General features: G+C 50.2%; 2 protein-coding genes across 3 annotated transcripts; one reads left to right on the top strand and one right to left on the bottom strand.

Annotated features, from left to right (window-relative positions):
• Positions 1-629: 629 nt before the first annotated feature.
• LOC143838664 (tubulin alpha-1A chain-like) lies at positions 630-21,254 on the bottom strand. 2 transcript variants are annotated; one of them, XM_077340383.1, is made up of 4 exons: positions 21,115-21,254; positions 6,457-6,676; positions 4,465-4,613; positions 630-1,734 (listed from the first exon to the last, which is right to left on the bottom strand). In XM_077340383.1, the coding sequence occupies exons 2-4, from the start codon at positions 6,632-6,634 to the stop codon at positions 754-756; spliced, it is 1,308 nt and encodes a 435-aa protein (XP_077196498.1). In that variant the 5' UTR covers positions 6,635-6,676; positions 21,115-21,254; the 3' UTR covers positions 630-753. The 2 variants fall into 2 exon arrangements, with proteins under 2 accessions (XP_077196498.1, XP_077196497.1); XM_077340382.1 differs by lacking the exon at positions 21,115-21,254 and adding an exon at positions 9,782-9,916.
• LOC143838663 (tubulin alpha-4A chain-like) lies at positions 13,437-26,264 on the top strand. Its single transcript, XM_077340381.1, has 4 exons — positions 13,437-13,576; positions 19,657-19,900; positions 21,223-21,371; positions 25,049-26,264. Exons 1-4 carry the CDS (start codon positions 13,574-13,576, stop codon positions 26,027-26,029), a joined length of 1,377 nt encoding a protein of 458 aa, XP_077196496.1. The 5' UTR covers positions 13,437-13,573; the 3' UTR covers positions 26,030-26,264.
• The last annotated feature ends 777 nt before the right edge of the window (positions 26,265-27,041 follow it).

A 27,041-nucleotide genomic window follows, 5' to 3' on the forward strand; every position in this document is an offset into this window, starting at 1 on the left:
CCCTGTGGGGTGGGTGAGGCTGAGAGAGCCCTGATATCACTGCTCGGTCAGAACAGTTTTCTCAGTGCCGTGGCGAGCCCAAGGTCACCCGGCAGGTTGCATGTGGGGGAGCGCAGAATCGAACCCGGCATGCCAGATTAGAAGTCCGCACTCCTAACCACTACACCAAACTGGCTCCAAGATGTTCCAGTGAGGACCCTCGCAGCTGCATTCTGTACCAATTGGAATCTCTGGGTTAGGGACAGGGCAGAGTTACAGAAGTAGATTCTGGAAGTGACTGTGGTCAGGTGCTCAGGAGACAGGTAGGGTGCTAGTAGCCTTGCCTGGCAAAGGTGGAAAAACACCTGGCAGGCTACCTTAGTGACCTGCGCCTCCATGAATAGCGAGGCATCCAAAATCACCCCCAGATTCTTGGCCTGGGGCACGGTGGACAGTTGCATATTGGCCGGGAAGGCTAAACGCGCCCTCTCTGGTCTGCCTCCTTCCTACCCAACCTCAGGCCCTGCTGGAATCATCATGCCGGATTAATTTGAGTCCATGAGAATCTCCCAAAGAAAATGGCCACTTCGGAAACGGCCGCTTTCACCCCCTATTTCACCTGTTGCAGAAAGGAGCACAACTCTAACAGCTCAGCGCATTTAATTCTTTTTATTTGCCACACTTGTTTTGAACAGGTGTGTTTTTTTCCCCTCACCACCGCACTCTGAGAAGCGGACAGGTGTTCGACCCTCCAGCGTATCTGCCTTGCTGGGATCAGTAGTCCTCGTATTCATCCTCCTGGTCCCCGTCCGCTGAGTCCCTCCCCACCTCCTCGTAATCCTTCTCCAGAGCGGCCATGTCCTCCCGGGCTTCGGAGAACTCCCCTTCCTCCATGCCCTCCCCCACGTACCAGTGCACAAAGGCCCGCTTGGCGTACATCAGGTCAAACTTGTGGTCCAGCCGGGCCCAGGCTTCCGCGATGGCCGTCGTGTTGCTCAGCATGCAGACGGCCCGCTGCACCTTCGCCAGGTCTCCGCCGGGCACCACCGTGGGGGGCTGGTAGTTGATGCCCACCTTGAAGCCGGTCGGGCACCAGTCCACAAACTGGATGGACCTCCTGGTTTTAATGGCCGCGATGGCCGCGTTGACGTCTTTGGGCACCACGTCCCCCCGGTAGAGCAGGCAACAGGCCATGTACTTGCCCCGCCGAGGATCACACTTCACCATCTGGTTGGAGAACTCAAAACAGGTGTTGGTGATCTCTGGAACCGAGAGCTGCTCATGGTAGGCCTTTTCGGCGGAGATGATGGGGGCGTAGGTGGTCAGCGGGAAGTGGATCCTGGGATAAGGCACCAAGTTGGTCTGGAATTCAGCGAGATCGACATTCAGGGCCCCATCGAACCTCAAGGAAGCGGTGATGGACGACACAATCTGACCTATCAGCCTGTTGAGGTTGGTGTAGGTCGGACACTCGATGTTGAGGTTCCGGTTGCAGATGTCATAGATGGCCTCGTTGTCCACCATGAAGGAGCAGTCTGAGTGCTCCAGCGTGGTGTGGGTGGTCAGGATGGAGTTGTAAGGCTCCACCACGGCTGTAGAGATCCGCGGGGCAGGGTAGACCGAGAATTCGAGCTTGGATTTCTTCCCGAATTCGATCGAGAGCTGCCCCATGAGAAGAGACGTAAAGCCGGAACCTGTGCCCCCGCCAAAGCTGTGGAAGACCAAGAAGCCCTGGAGGCCATCACACTGGTCAGCCTGAAGACAAATAAAAAGATCTGTCTGCTTAGGCAGAAACCCTGGGGTTTCTTGACAGCCCTGGAAGTGTTTCTCTGATTGTCTGATTGGGTGGGAGTAAATTAATTGTTAATCTATATTTTTAAATTTGTTTAACATTTATCAGGTGATTTGACATATATGGTCATGTCAAACCTCCTCCCAAAGTGGCCTATGAGGGGCCTGGAGGGGTGGGGAGGCTCCGGGTGGGCGTGTCCACAGCTATGCTTCCCAATTGTATTCTGCACAATTGCACCACTTCTGGGGTTTCTCAAAGCCTGAGAAATGTTTCAAGGGGTTCTCAACAGTCAACAAGTTGAGAAAAGCTAGGTTAGTGGTCTCTATACTAGCCCCAAGAGTCTTCCATTTGTGAAAAGTTTCTTAATAGTGACTTCCCGCTACAGCAGTCATTTTAAAAGCCATCAGTGCATATTCAATATAATTCTATAAGAGATTGCATAAGGTTAGGGGCCTAAAGGTTAGTTCTGTTCTAGCAAAACAAAACAGAAGGCCCAGTGTCACCTTAATGACTAACATGTATCTTAACACTCAAAACAATGGAACCCCCAGGACTCAACAAAGATATTGGTTTCTTACCCCACTATATATGCTAACTCAACTCTTATATCCACATTCCTTACAATCCCCTCTTTTTAAAATTTTATTTGAGACAATGACACTGTTATGTGATATAAGTAAATATGTAATGATATTTAGAATCTAAGTTTCTGTTCTGAGGACAGGATAACAAACCCAGTACAGCTTGTCACTTGTGGGGATACCTCCAAGCTTGGGAGGAGATGAATGGAGCTAACAACATTGCTTTTTCTGTAACTTCTTTCCACAACTAGGAAAGCATCTGCCGTTAATCACTAACCTTAACATTTTTATTCCCCCCGTGTTTTTGTGAACAACAATTGAACCCAAAGGACTGGTTTGTTTTTTCTAGCAAAGAATTATCATACTGCATATTTTGGACGTTGTAATGCTGTTTACTAATTTGCTACTCATTTACTTTCTCCTAACATCTCTACTCTGACGGTCCCTGTTCCATTGTATGAGAAAGCGTGCATGCACACAAGAGCTCATGCCTTGAATAAATCTTTCTGGTCTTAAACGTGCCATTGAGCTCAAAATTTATCCCAGCATGAGCTTTCCCAAGTCAGCTCTCTTCTTTAGCTGCTGCAGGTGCTGCTTTTTTGGCTAAACAAAAGGAAGGACGGTTAGTCTTCGAGGTGCCACAACGAAAACGGAGACCAACAAATAGTCTTCGAAGCACTGCAGCAAAAGGAAGTCGGTTACTTTTTAAGACGCCACAACAAAATGAAGGTGGTTCAAGATACCACAACAAAATGAGTGTTTTAAAGTTGAAAAGGGCCACAACAAAATGATTAATGTTAGTTTTTAAGGTGCCACTGGGCTTCCAGTAAGCGTTAGCCAACTAGCTGGCAAGAGCTATCCGAGTGCCAGCTGAGCACGCCCCACAAGGCCATTAGCCCCCGGGGGGTTCTGCTGCTTCCTAGCCAGCAAGGAAAAAGTGGACGATCCCAAAAACACAACAAAGGAGAAAAGAACCTGTCCGATGGCGCAGTCAAAATTTAAGAGTCTGTGTTATCTCTTTATTATTATAATTTCCACCTGGACTCTGCCAAAATGGTCTCTAGATTATTTTTCCGTTTTCAGTCCTTTCGTCAAAAAAAAAAAAGAGTCCTCCCCTTTATATATATTCACTCAGTGTGATCTGTCGTATTGTTAATCTATTTAACAATGCGAGAGCCAGTTTGGTGTAGTGGTTAGGAGTGCGGACTTCTAATCTGGCATGCCGGGTTCGATTCTGCGCTCCCCCACATGCAGCCAGCTGGGTGACCTTGGGCTAGTCACAGCACTGATAAAACTTCTGACCGGGCAGGAATATCAGCGCCCTCTCAGCCTCACCCACCCCACAGGGTGTCTGTTGTGGGGAGAGGAAAGGGAAGGTGACTGTAAGCCGCTTTGAGCCTCCTTTGGGTAGAGAAAAGCGGCATATAAGAACCAACTCTTCTTCTTCTTCTTCTATTTGAAATATAATTAGGAGAAAGACGCTTTCATAACTTACAGCCTTGACTCTCCACACAATGAGAGTGTTTTCACCTAATTATATTTAGAACAGATTAACAATACGACAGATCACATTGAGTGGATATATTGAATTTATTAAGACCACTTTGTGGAGAACTCTATTTTGCCACTGGCAAAAGGACTGAAACCGGAGGAATAATCTAGAGGCCGTTTTGGTGGAGTCCAGGTGGAAATTATAATAATAGGTAACAGAGGCAGTTTGGTTCTCCCTGTGTAAAGTACACTGAATTCTAGGAGATTGTTTGGCTGTTTTGACAAAGGATTATCATTGGCTGCATTTGGTTGAGTCTACTGATGTAACAGAATTGATTTTTGCTATATATTCCCTGTCATGTAAGAAGATCATAGTCTGTGGAAGAGGGCTTGCACTCGAAAGCTCACGCCCTGAATCAATCTTTGTTGGTCTTAAAGGTGCTACTGGACTCTGGTTTTATTCTAATAGATAACAGAGACTCTTAAATTTTGACTAAGCCATTGGACAGATTCTTATCTCCTTTGCTGCTTCCCAACCAGCAGCTCATCCCTTCAGGACGCGTCCCAGGAAGCCAAAGGACCAGTCAAAGCCACTTCCACTGTCACCTGGAGCCCACTTACCATCTTGCGGGCCCTGTCAATCACAGGCTGGATGATTTCTTTCCCGATGGTGTAGTGACCCCGGGCGTAGTTGTTGGCTGCGTCCTCCTTGCCGGTGATGAGTTGCTCCGGATGGAACAAGGTGCGGTAGGTTCCTGTCCGGATCTCGTCTGCCACGTGGATACACAAAAGTCTGAGAACTGCGGTCTTTGGCGGCTACCCATTTGCCCCATGCACCCCCCCCCCTCCAGCTGCTTGGACCACCCCACCCTCCTGGTGGCTCAGTTAATTAATTAATCACATTATTTGTCATCCTTTTTTTTCTCACAGAGCAGCGAAAGGGAGGGTTTAAATGGCTCGCTGAATCAGCCGAATCGACTTCTCTGATTGAGTCCATTTAAACCAGGGGTAGTCAAACTGCGGCATTTCTTTGGTACTTCAGATGGCTCCTTGTCTACATTTCTTATTCCTTATACAGGACTATCATCGATTGATAAGTGAGAGCGTTTATTCTGTATGTTGCACCATGCTTCGCTTTTCGTGGCTCTTCCTTTTGTATAGTTGATTATTGTGGAGTTCATGTTTCGGATAACATACTTTTGATTATCTCAGTCCTGCTTTTGTGTTTCATACAGAACAGCCCAGGTTCAGGCCCTGACAGCTTCGTAGGTGTAACGGATGTTGTTGCCAAACCCCAAGAGGAAATTATGAAGGAACCAGGAGCGGCAATTAAAAAAAAGAAAACGTTTAGGACTGCACTTTCAAAACAAGAAAGCAGCAGAGTCAAAATCTGTAGTGAAAAGGAACTAGGTATGACTCACGTGGGAGTGTCTTATCTGTTCCTCAAAAAATTCCAAAAGTATATAATCATGAAAAATTGATCTGGATCCAGCATGGCGGTTTTCAAAAAAGAGTCTTCCTCAGAACCTCAGCTTGAATCAGCATCCTCAAACTTAATGGAAAACAACTTCCATGTGCTCAGAAGTTCGATTCTCGTAAAGCTCGTGGTTCTAAGAAAAATCCTGTACCAGGATTCTGTTCAATTTTTCACAATTATATTATTTTTGAATGTTGAGACCGCTTGCTTCATTCCTGAACAGAACATTGTTCTGTAATTTTGGGGGGAAACAGACAAGACATTCCTATGTGAGCTGTTCCTAGTTCCTTTTGCCTTCAGATTTTCACTCTGCCGCTTATTCTAGTTGAAAGTAGAGTATTCAGCTTTCCATTTTTCTATTGCCTCTCATGGCTCTTTCATCATTTTCACTGGCACTGTGGGGTCTGTTTTGATTCCGTAAACCCCATGCAGTCTGGAGGGCTCCTGAAATCACAGCTGATTTCTGGGCTATGGGCTTCAGGGGAGAAATGGAAATAGTGACAGATTTTATTTTCCTGGGCTCCGAGATTACTGTAGATGGGGACTGCAGCAAAGAAATTAAAAGACGCTTGCTCCTGGGGAGGAAAGCTATGGCAAATCTAGACAGCATCCTAAAAAGCAGAGACATCACCCTGCCAACAAAAGTGCATCTAGTCAAGGCTATGGTATTCCCAGTTGTAATGTATGGCTGCGAATGTTGGACCATAAGGAAGGCCGAGCGTCAAAGAATTGAGGCTTTTGAACTCTGGTGCTGGAGAAGACTCTTGCGAGTCCCTTGGACTGCAAGGCGAACAAACCGGTCAGTCCTAGAGGAGATCAGCCCTGACTGCTCTTTAGAAGGCCAGATCCTGAAGATGAAACTCAAATATTTTGGCCACCTCATGAGAAGGAAGGACTCCCTGGAGAAGAGCCTAATGCTGGGAGCAATTGAGGGCAAAAGAAGAAGGGGGCGACAGAGAATGAGGCGGCTGGATGGAGTCACTGAAGCAGTAGGTGCAAACTTAAATGGACTCCGGGGAATGGTAGATAACAGGAAGGCCTGGAGGATCATTGTCCATGGGGTCGCAATGGGTCGGACACGACTTCGCACCTAACAAAAAATTATAACAATGGCCATCTTCCCCAGCTCATCTTACCAATGACCGAGGGCTCAAGGTCGACGAATAAGGCTCTGGGGACATGCTTGCCCGACCCTGTTTCGTTGAAGAACGTCCCAAAGGAAGAATCCCCATTGGCAGTCCGGTTACAAGGAATCCGCCCGTCCGGCTCGATCCCATGTTCCAAGCAATAGAGTTCCCAGCAGGCATTGCCCATCTGAACTCCAGCCTGGCCGATGTGGATGGAGATGCATTCCCTCTAGAAAGGAGAGAGAGAGAAAACACAGACCTTCTGCGTGCATCGGAGTTTTGTTTTTTTTAAGAGAAAATACCTTTTTATTTGGACCAACCCAGATTTTGAACAGCAGCTGAGAATCTTGCTCAGCCTTACTTCTGTGGCAACTGAGCTTTTGGTCTCCTGGAATGGCCAGGAGGAAGAGGGGAAGAACTGTGGCTCAGTGGCCTGGCATGCAGAAAGACCCGGTTCAATCCCCAGCATCTCCATTTAAAAGGAAAAGATGGAAGGAAATCTCAAAGGCCTCTACTAGAAAACCTCACAAGCAGTAGACCAAGGATTGCTGTGAACTGAGGCAGATGGTAGGTGGGTGGGCAGAAGGATTGGATGCTTTAGGATGCTTAGGGCTGATCCTGCGTTGAGCAGGGGGTTGGACTAGATGGCCTGCATGGCCCCTTCCAACTCTATGATGATTCTATGATTGTGTCTGAGCTTGGCTCTTGTGGCCCTTTCTTGCAGGCCCAGGGAAATCCTGATCGCTACTTTGAGGTCAGGAGGCAAATTTCCTCCAGACCAGACTGGCCAGGGATTCTAGTGGGGGGGTTTTTTTTTTGGGGGGGGGAATCTGGTCATGGAATTGGGGTCACTGTGGGTGGGCAGGTATATGTGAGTTTCCTGCACTGCATAGGGTGTTGGGACTAGATAACCCTGGAGGGTTATCTTATAGAGCCTCTTGTGGCGCAGCGTGGTAAGGCAGCAGACATGCAGCCCGAAAGCTCTGCCCATGAGGCTGGGAGTTCAATCCCAGCAGCCGGCTCAAGGTTGACTCAGCCTTCCATCCTTCCGAGGTCGGTAAAATGAGTACCCAGCTTGCTGGGGGGTAAACGGTAATGACTGGGGAAGGCACTGGCAAACCACCCCGTATTGAGTCTGCCATGAAAACGCTAGAGGGCGTCACCCCAAGGGTCAGACATGACCCGGTGCTTGCACCGGGGATACCTTTACCTTTACTTTTAACCCTGGAGGTCCCTTCCAACTCCATGATTCTATGAGACGACTTTCCCTTGCCATTGAATGCATCTGACTGGGTATGAGCTTTTACGTGCATGCACACTTCTATATCAGAAGCATACCCCCAGAATGAAACTTGGTCTTCAAGGAGCCCCTGGACTGAAACAAGGCCCCGTTGCTTTAAACCAACACGATGACCCATCTAGATCAATTGTCATTCCAGGAGATCTTCAGCCAAGCAAGAGGCTGGCAATACCATCCCGCAGGACGGTTGTCAATTCATAGAATCATAGAATCTGAGTCGGAAGGTACCTGAGGCTGGGGCTGCTGGAGTACATCGACTGCTCTCCCCCGGGCTTCTTGACTTCGTTGACCTCCTTCTCCTCCACCCCCCCTTTTTTAGGAATCTTTTTATTGTGCTGCCATGTTGTGACATTTTTAAGTCTTTTAATGGGAGTTTTAATGGGTTTTTTAACACATTGTAACCCGCCGCGAGCCATTTGGGAGTGGCGGGAAATAAATCGAAATAATAATAATAATAATACCTCCTGGGTCATCTAGACCAGGGATAGTCAACATGTGGTCCTCCAGATGTCCATGGACTACAATTCCCATGAACATCTGGAGGACCATAGGTTGACTACCCCTGATGTAGTCCAACCCCCTGCACTGTGCAGGACACTCCCAACCCTCTCGCTCATCCACTGTCACCTGCCACCCCCTTGAACCTTCACAGAATCAGAGTTGGAAGGGACCTCCTGGGTCATCTAGTCCAGCCCCCTGCACTATGCAGGACACTCACAACCCTCTCGCTCATCCACTGTCACCTGCCACCCCTATGTGGGGAATTTCCTGGAGATTTGGAGATGGGGGGTTCTCCCGAGGGACTGTTCAGCTGTCATTCTGGGAGAGCTCTAGCACCAGGCCCCACCTGGAGGCTGGCAACCAATGCTTGAACCCTCTTCCCCTCCCCCCCTTCCCCAAATCTTCCTTTCTGGAATCCTCCATCCCCTCTATGCTGTCTTTTGAAAGCAGGCTGATACCGGTTATTGGAGAGATCTGGATTTGAAGCTATTCGATCATTCCTGCTGGCTCTCCGGAGAGACTAAACAAGCTATAAAACCCTCCAGCTTTTTTGAAGAGAAGAAACTGAGGTCTGTTTAATATCGGAATGGGCTGGGCAGATTTATCCCCAGGGCCGGGAAGGTACTGGGGTTGCCAGTTCTGGGTTGGAGGTTTAGAGGCTTTGAAGACGGTGGGGTTTGGGGAAGGGGAGGGGCTTCAGTGGGGTGTCATGCCGCGCAGACCACGTCTATGCAACCACGTTCTCCTGGGGATCCCCAGGTCCCTCCTGGAAGTTGGTATCCCTAGAAAGGACACCACCTGGAGCACACAAAAGAGCTTTTTTTATTTCTATTGCACTGCCCTATGCTTCTCCTATTTGTTCACCTGCATTTTATAGGTAAAGTTTAATAGTTTAGGATAACCAACCTTCAGGTGTGGCCTGGAGATCTTCCAGGATTACAGCTAATTCCTAAGCCCCAACAATCCGTTCGCCAGGAGAAGACGGCTGCTTTGGAGGCATGGATGCCAGCCTCCAGGTGAGACCTGGGGATCCCCTGGAACTACAGTTCATCTCCAGGCCACAAAGATCAGTTCCCCTGGAAATAACAGCTGCTTTGGAGGGGGGACTCAGAGGCCTTAGACCCCACAGAGTTCCCTGTCCCTACAGGCTCCACCCCTAAACCTCCAGGCCTTCCCCTACCTGGAACATTCAACCCTCTTTGGAGGATGCATTCGATGCCGTTCTACCCCATAGACGTCCCTTCCCCTCCTGAGACTCACTCCACCCAGCCCAAACCTGGAGTTGGCAACCTCAGGACTTCTCTCCAGCAGCCCCGAGGCCTTTGGGTCACCTGCCCAGGAGGAAGAAGAGGTGTGCAAGAGCCACCCATGGTGCTCTCCCAGGTGTGCTCCATCAGCTGAAAGCAAGCACCCAGGTGAAAGCACAGTTTGGAAGGTGCTCAAAGGGAGCCCTGGGAAGCTCATCCCCGTGGGCAGAGCAAGAGGGGGGAACCGCCAGGGATAACACACACCGAAGCAGCACAAAGCTCCTACCATGGTTGGGGTTCAGTGCCTCTCCTCTCCGCCGTAGTGCAAATTACACAGCAGCCCTTCTCCATTGGCTTATGTAGGGAACACAGCAAGGGGTGGGGGGGACGGCACAGCTGCCCGAAGCCCAAAATGTTGCTCCTTAAAGAGACAACGGTTTCGTCCTCACCTTACTTGTCAATCACAGACTCAGCCTGCAATGCCCATGGCACCCACCCACCGCCTCTGCTGGGGCTGCCCGCTTTTATTGCAAGCTCAGGATTAGCTTGAGGCAAACGCAGGGCACGGAAGAGATCGGTTGAGAACGGCAGCCTGTAATCCGCCAAGCCGGGTTCGATTCCCCTGCTCCTCCTCCACATGCAGCCAGCTCGGTGGCCTTGGGCTAGTCACAGTCCTCTTAGAGCTGTTCTCTCAGAGCAGTTCTTCCAGAGCTCAAAGACTTCATAAGAACAGCAGAAGAGCCCTGCTGGATCAGACCAGTGGTCTATATCCAGTCATAGAATCATAGAATCATAGGCCTTTAGCCAACGGCTTGTAGCCTCTCCTTGGCCCAATTCAAGGCACTTGTCCAAGACTGTGTTATGTCTTCTAATGAATCATAGAATCACAGAGTTGGAAGGGGCCATAAAGGCCATCTAGTCCAACCCCCTGCTCAACGCAGGATCAGCCCTAAGCATCCTAAAGCATCCAAGAAAAGTGTGTATCCAACCTTTGCTTGAAGACTGCCAGTGAGGGGGAGCTCACCACCTCCTTAGGCAGCCTATTCCACTGCTGAACTACTCTGACAGCTGGCAGGGGCCCATGGGAATTGTAGTCCATGGACATCTGGAGGGCCGCAGTTTGACTACCCAGGTCCCACCTAGCCCCCAACAAGGGATGGGTGTTAGGTTGCCAGATCCAGATTTTGGGATAGGCCCTTGGAAGGATGGGGACCTCAGTCAGGTCCAAAGAAAAGTTATCAAGTATAATGGCTATTGCATTTCCAGCTTGTGTGATCATGCCGGGGAGGTTCTCTTTTGTGTACTGCTTTAATGCATTGGTTTTATTGTATATTTTAGATTGTTGTAAGCTGCCACCAGCTGGTAACCTCCCTCCCCACAACAACAGGCCCCATGTGAGGCAGGCAGGGCTGAGAGAGTTCGGGGAGAGATTTGAGTCCGCCCCTCTTAACCACTCTCATGCAGGGTTTAATCTGCCATATCGCTTCTGGTTGTTTACAGAAGAGTCTTTGCGCCATTGGTGCCATGCCCATTTCCCAATCGTTTTGGTCCCCAGCCGAGTGGTGGCAAGCAGAAAGAGCCTCTCTTAGACTAACTAGGGTGCCAACCTCCAGGTGGCGGCAGGAGATCTCCCACAATTGCAACAGCTCAAAGTTTGAGTCCAGTGGCACTTTTAAAATTAGCTAAGTTTAATTCTGAGTATTAAACTTTGTTAGTTTTAAAGGAAGGGAAGGCAATTGTCACCAACCTTGAATCATAGAATCCTAGAGTTGGAAGGGGCCATACAGGCCATCTAGTCCAACCCCCTGCTCAACGCAGGATCAGCCCTTGAGAAACATAAGTCCTGCTGGGTGACCTTGGACCAGTCACAGAGCTCTCTGAGCCCCACCTCCCTTGCAGGGTGTCTGTTGTGGGGAGAGGAAAGGGAAGGCGAATGTAAGCCACTTTGCGACTCCTTTGGGTAGATAAAAGTGGCATATAAAAACCAACTCTTCTTCTTCTTCTAAATGTATAACGAAACAAATGTAGCATCCAGGATTACCTTTAAGAGCAACAAAGTTTTATTCCAGGGATGAGCCTTCAAACCAACACAGCCTTCTACTTGTATATAATGCAACATAATTCAAATAATAACTTTTTTGATTTTTGCTTTTTTTTAAATTCGCTTTTAAAAAATGATTAGCTATCAAATGAATTTTTATCTTAATGCATCATGCTAGCTGAACAGTCATAGTAACTACCTGATACAGCGTGTGATACGGGATACAGTAAGGATGAAAATAATAATATAGAGACAAAATTGAATGGTTACAATAATGGACTCCCTAGACCAGCTTGTGGTGGGTTAAAGGTAAAGGTAAAGGTATCCCCTGTGCAAGCACCGAGTCATGTCTGACCCTTGGGGTGACGTCCTCCAGCATTTTCTTGGCAGACTCAATACGGGGTGGTTTGCCAGTGCCTTCCCCAGTCATTACCGTTTACCCCCCAGCAAGCAAGCTGGGTACTCATTTTACCGACCTCGGAAGGATGGAAGGCTGAGTCGACCTTGAGCCGGCTGCTGGGATCGAACTCCCAACCTCATGGGCAGAGCTTTCAGACGGCTGCCTTACCACCCTGCGCCACAAGAGGCTCTTTGTGGCGGGTTACAGACATCCAATTAAAAAATCCCATTAAAAACCCCAGTAAAACGGAAAACAGATCACAATAAAACAGATAACATGGCAGAGTACATCTACTACCCAACCCTGCACCCATCCTAACTCTGGAGGGTAGGAAAGAGGGTCAGGATAAAACTGGTTACTGCTTGACACCAGTGGCCACCCCATTGATCTTCCTCACTGCCCCCAGCCTCAACCATAGACCTGACAGAAGAGCTCCGTTTTGTAGGACCTGGATCTCCCGGAAGAGAGAGACAGAGAGAGAGACAGAGAGATACACACACACACACACACACACACACAGAAATACCCCTTTTATTTTCTGTACCCTTCTTATATTTCTATCGCATGTCCCAGTTCGAAGGCGGTCTTGCGCTCTACGTGGAGCTGTGTTTGAAAAGAGTTCAGAAATTCCAGCTGGCCCAAAATAAGGCAGCTGGGCTATCATCAAGGGCTGATTGCAGCTTGGGTTGCCAACCCCCAGGACGCATCTAGGTATCTCCCACTTTGACAGTTCATCTCAGGATGATCAGGATCAATTCCTCCGGAGGACCTCAGTGAGGTATAAAAGTCCATTCTGCAAAACAGCCATTTTCTCTGGGGCGTGGGCGTCCGTGCAGATCTCTCTCGCCTGGAGATCAATTGTAATTCCAGGAGAACTCCAGCCACGACCTGGCTGTTGGCAAGCCTAGTGGAGGTAGTATACAAATATTTGAAAATCAAGACAGACAACTAACGATATTCAGGGAAGTCAGCAGATGAATCTTGTCTCATCACCTCCTCTGCTTGACCAGATTCTAGGGGGTGGCACATCCTCCCAGCTGGTCCTAGGGGAGTGGCAGGGTTGCCAGATCCTTTACCTCTTGAATTTCTGCAAGCCACTCAAGGTTGCCAACACCAACCTGGAAAATTCCTGGATCTTTGGGGAAGGAGCCTGGAAAGGGCAGCGTTTGGGGCCCGGAGGAGAGAACAAGGACCTCAGTGGAGAATAACACTGTGGGTCCAACCTCCAGTGCAAACATTTTCTCCAGGAAAACAAATATTTACAGTTTGGAAATCAGTTGTGATTCCTGGAGATCTCCAGGCCCGTCCTGGAGCTTGGTACCCTTACTGCCCCCCACATTGTTCAAGGCTTAAGAATCTTCTGGGAGACAGGCAACACGCCCGTTTCCTTCGGGATGCTTAGGGCTGTGTGTGGATTTCCAGTTGTTTAACACCTACAGCATTCAAAGTCCATGCAGGAGTAAACTTAGGGCCCGTTCCAAAGACCTCCCTGCCCGCTTTGGAAAAGTGCCTCTGTTGCTTTAAATAAGCCGAGCTCTTCATCTTCAGGTGGAGTCAATTCTTTCTGGGTTATAAATTTACTGGGAGCAGCCGAGGCAGCTGTTTTGTTGGAATCTCAGCAGGGCTGGAGACTCAGCATGGTAAGCGGATGCATGGGGGGGGGAAGAGAGAGAGAGAGAGAGAGAGAGAGAGAGAGAGAGAGAGAGAGAGAGAGAGAGAGAGAGAGAGAGAGAGAGAGAGTGTCCCTTGTTGGGTGTTGTACATTTCAAGATAGCCGTTGTATTGTTCTCCTTAGAGGAAGCTTAAAGTTATTCGGAGCTCACTTTACTTTTTTGCACGCAGAAGTTGAGAAGTGTGTAGTTTGGGGGTGGGGTTGGGGTTTGTGCCTTATAAGGTAAAAAGTAGACTCTAAAAAGTGCATCAAGGGGCTTTCTCACTCGCTAGCTCTCCTCTCCTGTAGAGGGGGTTCGCTTGCAAAGTTTCTTGACAGCTGAGACCCCCCCAAAAACAAAAACTTCTCTTCTCTGCAGCTCGAAAAAGTGTAACAGTTTAAAGTCCAGATCCCTTTCCCCCTTTCTTCCTTTCCGCCCTTTACCCTGCATTATTTCACTCGTCGTCAGTTATGAGAGTTATCACATTAGATGCGGAGGGTGTTTGGCTTTTGGAGATTGTCTCTCCTTTTTCTCTCTCCCCCTGGATAAGAGGAAACTGCCATATTGCCTTTGTCTACTGTAATCCCAAGAGTTGATATTCTAAAAGAATAGAGCTGCGTTGGTTCCCCTTTTTCAAGCGGCATATTTTTGCATGCAAATGTTTGAGATTTTGAACAAGATTTGGAAGTTGCTTAGCGGTAACATCTGGGAAGCTCTCCAGATGTCTCGAAGCCCTGTTAAGAGATTGAATTAAGTGCTAAGAGGAGGGGGGGGGAAAGGAGAAAAAAGTTTTAAAAAATAATATCCCAAATAATATCCCAGGAGAAGGCCTTTTTCGGAGGTGTCTGCTGTTGGCTTACTCCGGAGTAGGCCCAGGCAAGTGGACGGGACCGCTGTGGCGTGAGCCTAGCTCAAGCCGGGCTTCCCAACAGTGACTTCAGTTCTTCTCGAGGAAAACTGGAAACCCAACGCCCCATTGTTCGGCGATGTCAGATCCGACCCTCGGCGATTTGCGTGGAAGTTCAGATATGAAAAGCAGCCAAGGGGCGTTTGGTTGGTCTTCCAGCCATGACTCTCTATGGTCATGCAGCGAGGTAACCCCACGTGCGAGGAGGCATTTCAGGCCGGCCTCCCCATTTTGCCACAAGCGCTGGCCTTTCTTTCTTGTCAAATATTCTTGTCAAATACCGCACAGCACTTGTGCTGCGGAAGCAGGTGGTGCCACTTGGCAAACTGTTGAGAGAGTGTGTGTGTGTGTGTGTCACTGCACCCGGCTTCCTTTACTCCCAGGGAAGGAATGTCCCCTGTGTCACTCGAGCACATTTTGAGCCCTGGCCCTGCAGAGGAGGAGGAGGCATGGCATGCGGGGACCAGATTCTAGGGGGTGGCACATCCTCCCAGCTGGTCCTAGGGGAGTGGCAGGGTTGCCAGCTTCTAGGTGGGGCCTGGAGATCTCCCGGAATTTCAGCCGATCTCCAGATGACAGAGGTCGGTGCCCCTTTGGGCCGAAGGCGAGACTCGATAGAATATTATACCTTGCTGAGGTGTATTGTGTAGTTTATTGATTGATGGTCATCACATTGGCACGTGTGTGATACAGCCAGGAGATCCTAAGATTGTCCGGCTGCCAGGCAAGAGACATTCGGAGGTGGTTGGCCATTGCCTGCCCTCGGGTCGTGACCTTGGTTAGCTTCCAAGATTTGACAGGATTGAGCGTGCCTGGGATGTCCAGGGTGGGTCTCTCCCTGGGCTTCACCCCCAAATCCCCAGGGGTATCCAAAACTGAAATTGGTAGCCATAGGGAATGTCCCTGGGGTAGGAAAACCTGGTGGAGAACCTGGGCTAAGACAGACAGCTCCGGTTGGGAACCACCTGCAGGTTTGGGAGAGGAGAATTTGGGGACCTCCAGGAGGTATAACACCATACAGTCCGCTCTCTGGAGCTATTTTCTCCCTGGGGGAGCCCATCTCAGTGGTCCAGAGAGCAGCTGTCATAGTGGGATATCTCCAGACCCCACCTGGACGTTGGCTGCCATTGATCAGGCCTAAGTGGTAACCCTTCCTTGGTTCTTCTATTTGAGCACACGGTTGGAAGACCCGGAGCAAAATCTGGAGTGGAAGGAAGTTGGCTGCCTTCCGGGTGTCGGGCAGAGCGAAAAGCCGTTCTCCAAATGTTCGTGTCAGAGTTGTGGAATCTCAGCTATGTCAGGCAATTTAAGGTGTTTATGCCTCTAACGGAGGGGGGGGTCTGTCTCTTGGGGACAGATCTGGGCTCCCCGTCAAGGTCTTCTGACAACACAGCTGCCCCCTTCCCCCAGTAGAAGGGGGTGGGCGGGGGCAAGCATAAATTAATTTGTGGTGGAGCTAATAAAATTGTAAGAGCAGCCACTAGACGGACGACTGACTAGAGCTACAAATGCATAGGTTAGACAAGCTTGAAAGAGGATTAGAGAGATTCGTGGAGGAGAGGTCTACAGGGCTAACAGCCATGGTGATTAAAGGGAACCTCCACGGACCAATGGGCTGATCTAGTAGGACCCTTCTGTTCTTCTTGCGAAGGCCACGGCCTCTTTGCTCTGTGGTTGGCCCTTCAAAGGAAATGGCTGATCACTATATGAGATAGGATGCTGGACTAGAGGGACCTTCACTGGTCCGATCCTGCTGGGCTCTTCTGATATTACAATTAGATAATACTTCCACCCCTTTGCCTGTGAATGTAGAGCGGTCACTCAGTGGAAGAGAAGATTCTCTTGGATTGCCAACTCCGGGCTGAACAATATGGAAAACAAAACAATGCCCCATACGCTGAAAATACTCCATCTACATTCACCTTCTGAAAAAAGAGTGACGCCAAAGACTGCAGCAACTATCAGAAGAAGAGTTAGTTTCTATACCCTGTTTTTCAGTACCTGAAGGAGTCTCAAATTGGCTTACAGTTGCTTTCCTCTCCCCACATCAGACACCCTGTGAGGCATATGAGGCTAAGAGAGCTTTGACAGAAATGCTCTGCAAGAACAGCTCTAACAGAATTGTGACTACCCAAGGTCACCCAGCTGGCTGCATGTGGAGTACCAAGTCTCCTGATTTGTGTTGCATCTAAAATGTGTATTATAAATATGGTACCAAGTAGTATTAAAATGTATGGAGAACTTGTAAAACATATGGTAAGGGAACAAAGGAAAAAGAATTGATGTAAAGGCTGAATAATAAACCTGTTTGATGTAGAGTTTATTGTGTCATAATTCACCCATAATTCATCAGTGGCTTGGCCCTAAATTGGCCTTTCCTCTACCTTGGGGCAATCCCAGTTCTCTCAGGGCTCTCTGAGCCTCACCTCGCTCACAGGTTTTCTGTCTTGAGGAGAGGAAGGGAAGGCGAATGGAAGCCGTTTGGAGACTCCTTTGGGTAGTGAAAAGCAGGCACCTTTTTCTTCATCTTCACCATCACTTTTGGAGGTCCTACTCCGGGCGCTTTTGACTGCCTCTGAACATGGAGGTTCCCTTCAGTCACCATGGGCAGTAGCCACTGACAGACCTCTCCTCTGTGAATCTGTCTAATCCCCTTTTAAAACCGACCATGCCTGTGGCCATCACCGCATCCTCTGGCAGCCATTTCAACCTTCCGTCCTAAGCGATGCCTTAGTTGCTGCTTTCATATTTTGCATGTGGTTTACTCATTTTAATCATTCTTTTAAGGATCTGTGTCGCACACGGGGGAGGGGAAGGGAGGTTGGTTTTAATGGCTTTAAAAGGCAGTTTTATCTTGTATGTTTTCAAGGGGGAGCTGCCTCGGCAGCCCTTGTAAGGACAGAAAGGCATAGGGATGAATCCCCCTGGTGGGACCCCCAGAATTACAGCTCATCTCTAGACTGCAGAGATCTGTCCCTCTGCAGAAAAGGGACGCTACGTAGGGTGGATTCCGTAGCACTGTACTGCACTGAGTCCCCTGCCCTCCCTAAACCCCTTCCCCAAATTTCCCGGAGTTTCCCAACCTAAAAAGGCAGGATACTCTCAGAAGTTGGTGATTCTGCCATGTGTGCATTCCGAGCTTTTGCTTCCATAAGCACCCAGACATTTGGCTGCGTCTTCGATCAAACCCTATACCTGTCCCAGGTTGCTAGTCGGCAGTTTTTATTTGTTACATTTATAGCCCACCATTCTCTGTAGACTCGAGGCAGGTTACAATCGGGGGTGGGGGTGGGGGGAGTCCTGGGGAGCCTGGGCTGTGTTAAGTCTAGTTCAGCCATGGAGCCAGTTTGGTGTCGTGGTTAGGAGTGTGGACTTCTAATCTGGCATGCCGGGTTCGATTCTGCGCTCCCCCACATGCAGCCAGCTGGGTGACCTTGGGCTCGCCACGGCACTGAGAAAACTGTTCTAACCAAACAATATCAGGGCTCTTCAAACCCACCTCACAGGGTGTCTGTTGTGGGGAGAGGAAAGGGAAGGCGATTGGAAGCTGCTTTGAGCCTCCTTCAGGTAGAGAAAAGCAGCATATAAGAACCAACTCTTCTTCTAAGTGTCCTTGATTTCCTCTCCCTCTGCTACAACATCTGGCATTTCACGGAGAGAGGTTGTGTCTTGGATGCTTTTAGGATGCTTTCTTGGATGCTTTAGGATGCTTAGGGCTGATCCTGCGTTGAGCAGGGGGTTGGACTGGATGGCCTCTATGGCCCCTTCCCACTCTAGGATTCTATGATCCTGCATGGTCTGTTTTCCCACTCGAACTGGAACTCGGAGGGGCTGGGCAGTGGGAAGGGGATACAAGCCCCCTGATGCTATTGCTCTTTAGTCTTGGCACTGTAGGGATTGCATCCACTCACGTTCTTTCAATCCACTCGCATTCTTCTCATTGTACCAAGTCAAGGTCTCTTATTGTGGCAATCGGTAGAAACTTCACAGATACCCATTTTGTAGCCGAATCAATCAAACCAATAAACAGGCCTGTTGCCGAGAGCCGTAAGAGCCCCCCCCCCCTCCTGAAGCCGCCTCTTGCTCCTCTCCTAGTTCCCTGAAATCTCCTGCCTGGTTGACATTGTGAGTGTCCTGCACAGTGCAGGGGGTTGGACTAGATGACCCAGGAGGTCCCTTCCAATGCTATGATTCTGTGAAGGTTCAAGGGGGTGGCAGGTGACAGTGGAGGAGCGATCGGGTTGGGAGTGTCCTGCACAGTGCAGGGGGTTGGACTAGATGACCCAGGAGGTCCCTTCCAACTCTAGGATTCTGTGAAGGCTCAAGGGGGTGGCAGGTCACAGTGGATGAGCGATCGGGTTGTGAGTGTCCTGCATAGTGCAGGGGGTTGGACTAGATGACCCAGGAGGTCCCTTCCAACTCTAGGATTCTGTGAAGGCTCAAGGGGGTGGCAGGTGACAGGGGAGGAGCGAGGGGGTTGGGAGTGTCCTGCACAGTGCAGGGGGTTGGACTAGATGACCCAGGAGGTCCCTTCCAACTCTAGGATTCTGTGAAGGTTCAAGGGGGTGGCAGGTGACAGGGGATGAGCGAGGGGGTTGTGAGTGTCCTGCATAGTGCAGGGGGTTGGACTAGATGACCCAGGAGGTCCCTTCCAACTCTAGGATTCTGTGAAGGCTCAAGGGGGTGGCAGGTGACAGGGGATGAGCGAGGGGGTTGGGAGTGTCCTGCACAGTGCAGGGGGTTGGACTAGATGACCCAGGAGGTCCCTTCCAACTCTAGGATTCTGTGAAGGTTCAAGGGGGTGGCAGGTGACAGGGGATGAGCGAGGGGGTTGGGAGTTTCCTGCACAGTGCAGGGGGTTGGACTAGATGACCCAGGAGGCCCCTTCCAGCTCTATGATTCTGTGAAGGCTCAAGGGGGTGGCAGGTGACAGTGGAGGAGTGATGGGGATGTGAGTGTCCTGCACAGTGCAGGGGGTTGGACTAGATGACCCAGGAGGTCCCTTCCAACTCTAGGATTCTGTGAAGGCTCAAGGGGGTGGCAGGTGACAGTGGGTGAGCGAGAGGGTTGGGAGTGTCCTGCACAGTGCAGGGGGTTGGACCAGATGACCCAGGAGGTCCCTTCCAGCTCTATGATCCCATGATTCTCCTCTTTCCCCCAGAGGGAGTGTCTGTCGATCCACATCGGCCAAGCCGGCGTCCAGATGGGCAATGCCTGCTGGGAGCTGTACTGCCTGGAGCACGGCATCCAATTCGACGGCACCGTCGTGGGGAACCAGGCCTCTCAGAAGATCCTGCCCGAGGCTGAGCAGGTGGATTCCTCCTTCGAGACCTTCTTCTGCGAGACGGCCTCCGGGAAGCACGTGCCCCGGGCGGTCTTCATCGACCTGGAGCCAACAGTCATTGGTAAGGACATCGGCTGTATTTCTGGAAGGTTACCAGAGGTCCTTCTTTTAGAGCAGGGATCCTCAACCTGTGGTCCTCCAGATGTTCATGGACTACAATTCCCATGAGCCCCTGCCAGCATTTGCTGGCAGGGGCTCATGGGAATTGTAGTCCATGAACATCTGGAGGACCACAGGTTGAGGATCCCTGTTTTAGAGGACACATCTTCTGAGAGCCAGAACGGTGCAGTCGTGAAGAGCGGAGGAACTCTAAGCTGGAGAACTGGGTTTGTTTCCCTGCTCCTCCTCCGCATGCAGCTGGCTGGGGGACTTTGGCCCAGCCACAGTTCTCTCAGAGCTCTCTCAGCCCCACCTACCTCACAGGGTGTATGTTGTGGGGAGAGGAAGGGAAGGTGACGGTAAGCTGCTTTGCGGTTTCTTTTGGTGGTAAAAAGCAGGGTACAAAAAGCCCAGCTCTTCTTGTTTTTGGTGTCCAGACTCTTTGAGGACCTTTCAAAAAAGGACAGAGAGGTTCTCTCTTTGGTTGGAAGGTTAGGAATATTCCGAGCTTGGAGCAACAATGGCTGCTTCAGTAGGAGATTTCAAAGGAGGTATCTCATAGCAATCGCTTGATTGAAGTAGTCAATGTGGAAATGCTCCTTCTTTTTTGGCGTTTCAAAAGATGGTAGTCTTAGTTTAAGTTATGATACTCCATTTTTCTCACTGGGACTCCAGGGAGATTACACAGAGCAAGTCACAACAAAATTGGACATTCATTAACCAGTGCAGAATCAAGAGTTAGAAGGGAAACAGTGGCCATCTAGACCATCTCCCTGCTCAACACAGGATCAGCCTCAAACAGACAAGATAAATCTCTGTACAGCTGCTACTTGAAGACTGCCAGTGGGGAGCTCCCCACCTCCTTAGGCAGCCCATCGCACTGCTGAACTAGACTCCTAGAATCCTAGAGTGGGAAGGGGCCATGCAGGCCATCTAACCCACCCCCTGCTCAGTGCAGGATCAGCCTCAAGCATCCAGGAGAAGGATCTGTCCAGCCGCTGCTTGAAGACAGCCAGTGAGGGGGAGCTCCCCACCTCCCAAGGAAGCCCATTCCACGGCTGAACTAGACTCTGAGAATCCTAGAGTGGGAAAGGGCCACAATGCAGGATCAGCCTCAAGCAAATCTCCAAGTATTTCCCAACCCGGAGAGGTAACCCTATGTCCACGTGAACTGACCTCTGTAGCCTGGAGGTAAGTTGTAATTCTGGGATGTCTCCAGGTCCCACCTGGAGGTTGGCAACTTGATTGCGCATCTGTTCACCGTTTCCACTTTTGTCCCCGCAGACGAGATCCGCATGGGGCCGTACCACTCCCTCTTTCACCCCGAACAGCTCATCAGCGGCAAAGAAGACGCAGCCAACAATTATGCGCGGGGCCACTACACCATCGGGAAGGAAATCATCGACACCGTCCTTGGCCGGATTCGCAAAATGGCAAGTGGCAACTCCTTTCTCCCATGAGCCCGCCTTTTATTTTCCTCTTTTGCGCTCCGTCGTGGAGATTTCAGGCAGATTCTGTAATTTCAAAAAGCATCATCAGTGCAGGAGAGAGCAGGTTGCCAACCGAGAGTAAATCTGCCATGCAATTAGGAGGATGAGAAGAAGAGTTGGGTTTTTATTTATTTACATATTTATTTCTGCATTTATTTCTTACATTTATATACCGCCCTCCTCTTGCAGCTCAGGGTGGTTTACAGATAACATGAACGGCACAATGTCTTTAATGCTTAGCTACTCTTATAATATTTGAGCAGCGGCCTCCAGGGAGGAGCCAGTCCAGGCTCTGTTTCCAATCCACGGGCCAATCAGGGCATGCACAGCTTTGCCCCCGACGAGGGGCAGTCTGGCACAATTGGTGCTGGTCTGTCCCTGACCACCCCCGGGAGAGGAGGTCAGTGGGGCTGGGGGGTGGGGGGGAAGAAGAGTGTTACCTGGTCCGAAAACACCTGCCGAACCTTGGAGAGGCCATGACAGGCCTTTTCAGGGCAGAGGGAGGGCTGCTGGGTGTGGGGGAGGAACCGGAGTTCCCGCCACACTCCCCCCCCTGCCCCAAAAAGGCCCGTCGAGGCTTGCACAGGCCACAAGCAGGCGTTTTTAGGGCAGGGGGGAGGGCAGGCAGGAGGGCTGCCTAGGGGGCTGGAGAGGAAAGGGGATGCCAGCACCCATTGTATTTATAGATGCAACGGGCTTTAAATCTAGTAAATCCAATAATAGGGACAGTAGGTAGCGGTGACAGGAGCAGTAACAATAACAAATAGTACTAAAAATGACAGCAGTAATGATTGAATGTGGTAACATACCTACTGTCACCGGAACTCCAAAGATCGGTCAATACAGGATTGCCCCGTGATGTACCCTCCTTGGTCCCAGGAATGGGGACTCCTGCGAGCAGTCCATGATGTTGGGCCTTCACAGCTGACATCCCTCCCAGCCAATTTTGGAGGGTCACAATGAAATAGCTGCTAGGGATGGACACGAACCAGCTCATGGACAAAAGTTTGTGACAGTGGTTCGTGGAGGTTCCTGCCAGCATGGGAAGAGATACGCTTCCGGAGAGTCTCAGCTTGATCTAAATGTTTACAGAACTTCAAGGCAGCTTGTTAGGCATGTAGAAGAGCATCGAAGGAGATCCCCAGTGATTTGGGTGCCTCTAGCTTGCACATCATCTGTTCTATGCACTTCTGAACCTGCTCCTGTCAAAAAGACCAGCTGTCATTTTGCCAGAAAGCAATTTACTGGGAACACCATCTTGGGGGGGTCTTAACTCAAACCCTGTAAATCCAGTCCTCAACTAACTTGGAGGGCAGGTAAAGGAGAGTCACCAAGAGAACCAGTGTGGTGTAGTGGTCTAGAGGGGCAGCTTCTCTGGAGAGCTGGGTTTGATTCCGCGCTCCTCCACATGCAGCCAGCTAGCTGGGTGACCCTGGGCTAGTCACAGTTGTGTTAGAGCTGTTCTCTCAGAGCAGTTCTCTCAGCCTCGCATTCCTGTTGTCTGTTGTGGGGAGAGGAAGGGAAGAAGACTGTAAACTGCTTTGAGACACTTTAGCATAATGAAAAGTGGGGAATTAAAAAAAACAGCTCTTCTTCTTCTTTATCCCTTCACAAGAACCCTTCTACCAGGTCACAAACTGAACCGGTTTGTTTGGCTACTAAAAACTTGTGACACTTTGTGGTTCACAAATGAAGCACGCCATGAGTCAAACTGAACCATATTTTCCCAGTTTGTGTCCATCGCTAATAACCACTGCTGCGTTTTAGGGTAAGTCTTTGTGGACCGAGTGGAAGGAGGGAGGGGTCAACTGGTGACTGTGCCAGGCTCAGCTAAGCTGGTGAACATGTTTTTTTTGTGCTTCAGAAATAAAGAACAGGGAGACTTCAATAGGAATGGTGTAATTGGAGTACAGAATTTCGCCCTGCTGGGAAGATCTGGGCCATTAGGCAGGCAGGAGGGGAAAAAGACTTCAGCCAGGAAACACCAGCTGCCTGGAGGTTGAAGCCTCCTGTGAAGGCAAAATACTTGCTTGCAGAGGAGGCTGCCTGTCCAATCTCTGAATGAGTCAATGTGCAGGGCACATTTCCTCCTAGCCGGGAGATGTGGCAGAAGTGTGTTCTTCTAAGGTTCTCACACTCTTGGTGTACAGCAAAGGGTGCCTCCAGGCATGTTTTGATAATTGAGAGTCTTCCAGAGCACTGAGATTCCAGTTCAGTGGCACCTTAAGAGACCGACTAGAATTCGGGGTTATTAGCTTTTCAGAGTCAAAACTTGCTTTGTCAGAAAGTTTGACTCTCGAAAGCTCTTGGCCTGAAAATTTGGTTGCTCTTCAAGGTGTGAACTGGAGTCTAAGCTGGCTGGTTTACTGCAGACAAAGAGGACTGCCCTCTGGAACTAGCCTCTCATCTACGGCAACAAAGCAAGGCCCTTTAAGGACTAAATGAGGATCAGCCTCTAGCACAGAGAGCTGGGTATGATTTCCCACTCCGCATGCAGCCAGCCGGGTGACCTTGGGCCAGTCACAGGTTTTTAAATTTTTATTTTATTTCTCTCAGAGCTCCCTCACCATCACCTCTCCCTCACAAGGTGTCTGTTGTGGGAAGAGGAAGGCATTTGTAAGCCGCTTTGAGACAAATTCAGGTAGTAAAAAGGGGTATAACCTTCAACCCTTCTTCTTGAGAGCCAGTGTAGTATTGTGGTTCAGAGCCATGGCCTCTAATCTGGAGAGCTGGGTTTGATTCTCCCCTCCGCCACATGCAGCCAGCTGGGTGACCGTGGGCCAATCACATTTCTCTCTGAGCTTTCTCAGCCCCACTTCATTCACTGGGTGTGTGTTGTGGGGAGTGGGGAGGGGATTATAAGGTGCACTGAGGCTCAATGGTAGTAAAAAGTGGGGTAGAAAATCAGCTATTTATTATCATTGTCATTATTACTAGGCCGTTGCATTCAGGAATACAATGGGCGTTAGATGCATCCACAACCCAGGCCTCCTAGCCCCAAGTTAATTTAGGTTGTCAGCAGCCTGTTGGTCCTCGCTCAGTGATGGCTTTCAAGGCTTCTGCAGTCAGCAACTCTTTTGCTAATCTGGTGTGGTGCCTTTTAGACTAGAGCTCTCTTTGAACAAGTTGCCTGATTGGCTCAGGTGATCCCTGTGGGCTGACAAGACAGGGAGCTGCAGCTGGAGGCTGGGCAGAGGAATGAGGAGCTTCTGCAAGCACTTCAGAGAATTGAGGCTTGGTTTTTCTGAAGCTCCGCCCACACACCCCTGCTGGTCACAGCTCTCTTCCTATTGAATCTCTAATTCACTGAGCTGAGGCTCGGGTGAAGTTGGGAGCTCATGGCATGTCTCTTCCTCCAAGGAAACCTCATTAACAAGACCTGAGCTCACAGCAACTGCTCTCTGAGTTCCTTAGAGCAGGGGTAGTCAACCTATGGTCCTCCAGATGTTCATGGACTGCAATTCCCATTAGCAAATGCTGGCAGGGGCTCATGGGAATTGTACTCCATGAACATCTGGAGGACCACAGTGTTGAATACCCCTGCCTTAGAGGAAGGACAGGATTTTTAAAACATTGCAGGAGGACAATGCCAATAACCCCAGTTTCTCTTGCTGCTGCAGGCTGACCAGTGCAGTGGCCTCCAGGGCTTCTTGGTCTTCCACAGCTTTGGTGGGGGCACGGGATCAGGCTTCACTTCTCTCCTGATGGAGCGACTCTCCGTAGAGTACAGCAAGAAGTCCAAACTGGAGTTCTCGGTCTACCCTGCTCCTCAAGTCTCCACGGCGGTGGTGGAGCCCTACAACTCCATCCTGACCACCCACACCACGCTGGAGCACTCAGACTGCTCCTTCATGGTGGACAACGAGGCCATCTACGACATCTGCAACCGGAACCTGGACATTGAGCGCCCGACCTACACCAACCTCAACAGGCTGATCGGTCAGATCGTCTCCTCCGTGACGGCCTCCCTGAGGTTCAATGGAGCCTTGAACGTCGACCTGATAGAATTCCAGACCAACTTGGTGCCTTACCCCAGGATCCACTTCCCGCTGACCACCTACGCCCCCATCATCTCCGCCGAAAAGGCTTACCACGAGCAGCTCTCAGTGCCGGAGATCACCAACGCCTGCTTCGAGTTCTCCAACCAGATGGTGAAATGTGACCCTCGGCGGGGCAAGTACATGGCCTGCTGCCTCCTCTACCGGGGGGACGTGGTGCCCAAAGACGTCAACGCGGCCATCGCGGCCATTAAGACCAGGAGGTCCATCCAGTTTGTGGACTGGTGCCCGACCGGCTTCAAGGTGGGCATCAACTACCAGCCCCCCACGGTGGTGCCCGGCGGAGACCTGGCGAAGGTGCAGCGGGCCGTCTGCATGCTGAGCAACACGACGGCCATCGCGGAAGCCTGGGCCCGGCTGGACCACAAGTTTGACCTGATGTATGCCAAGCGGGCCTTTGTGCACTGGTACGTGGGGGAGGGCATGGAGGAAGGGGAGTTCTCCGAAGCCCGGGAGGACATGGCCGCTCTGGAGAAGGATTACGAGGAGGTGGGGAGGGACTCAGCGGACGGGGAGGAAGAGGATGCCGAGGAGGAGTATTAGCCCTCGGGTGGGTTCCTGATATGCATGTAAGCAGACTTAAGTGTAGACTAACCCTGCGGACTTCGGTGGAGACTGACCACGCAGTCCTGTTTTTGACGTTCTTAAAGTGGGGACTCTAACCTCAGCATCTTTGTAGCCTTAATAACACCTTGTACTTTATTAGAATGCACTTCCTTGTAGCCCTTTAGCTTCCTGTTTTTAGAATGGCACAATGCAACTCTCGAGGGTGGGCAGAGGGTGGGGGGGGCGGAGGGAGGGGTCTTGCGCATGGGTGTGGGGTCACTTTTGTCAGCACTGCTCAGCCAAAGAAAATACCCTTTTCCCTTGTGAGCTGTTGGGGGGGGGATGCCTCTTTGTAATTCAATAAAAGATGTTCGACTCAGTGAGGACTAAAAAGCTCTCTCTAAGGCGTGGCAGCGAAGGGGTTTTGCTGGGGCCCATTCCAGCTGTTCAAGGAAGCAGCTTTCTTAATCCTGTTGTTTTGCCAGGCGGAGGAAATGGGGTGTGGCTGCTGAAATCCTTTTCTGAATGACGGAGAGTTTTGCTTGACTCTCCCCCACCCCAATTTCAGGTGATTTTGGCTACCCACCCAGCACAGATATACAATTGAAATTATAGGAACGTTCTTCTTTTTAAAAAAAAGGAAAATCGGATTTCTGACTATATTCTATAGAAACACATCTAACATGACCAGTAGAACTGTTATCAGATATTTACAAGCGGGGAAGGGGGGGCTTGTAATGCTCATAGTAGAAACCCCATTCTCTCCCCACGCTTGCCCACACCATAGCTCCATCACTCATATACCCCGATTCTAAACTGAATCATAAAATAGAATCATAGCGAAACAGCCAGAGGACGGAATCATAGTTTGCCATCCAGGCCATCTACTCCCACCCCCTGCTCAGGGCAGGATCAGCCTCCAGCATCCAGGAGAAGGATCTGTCCAGCTGCTGCTTGAAGACGGCCAGTGAGGGGGAGCTCCCCACCTCCTTAGGCAGCCCATTCCACT

Source organism: Paroedura picta, chromosome 5, assembly GCF_049243985.1.
Source record: "Paroedura picta isolate Pp20150507F chromosome 5, Ppicta_v3.0, whole genome shotgun sequence".
Taxonomy (NCBI): Eukaryota; Metazoa; Chordata; class Lepidosauria; order Squamata; family Gekkonidae; genus Paroedura; species Paroedura picta.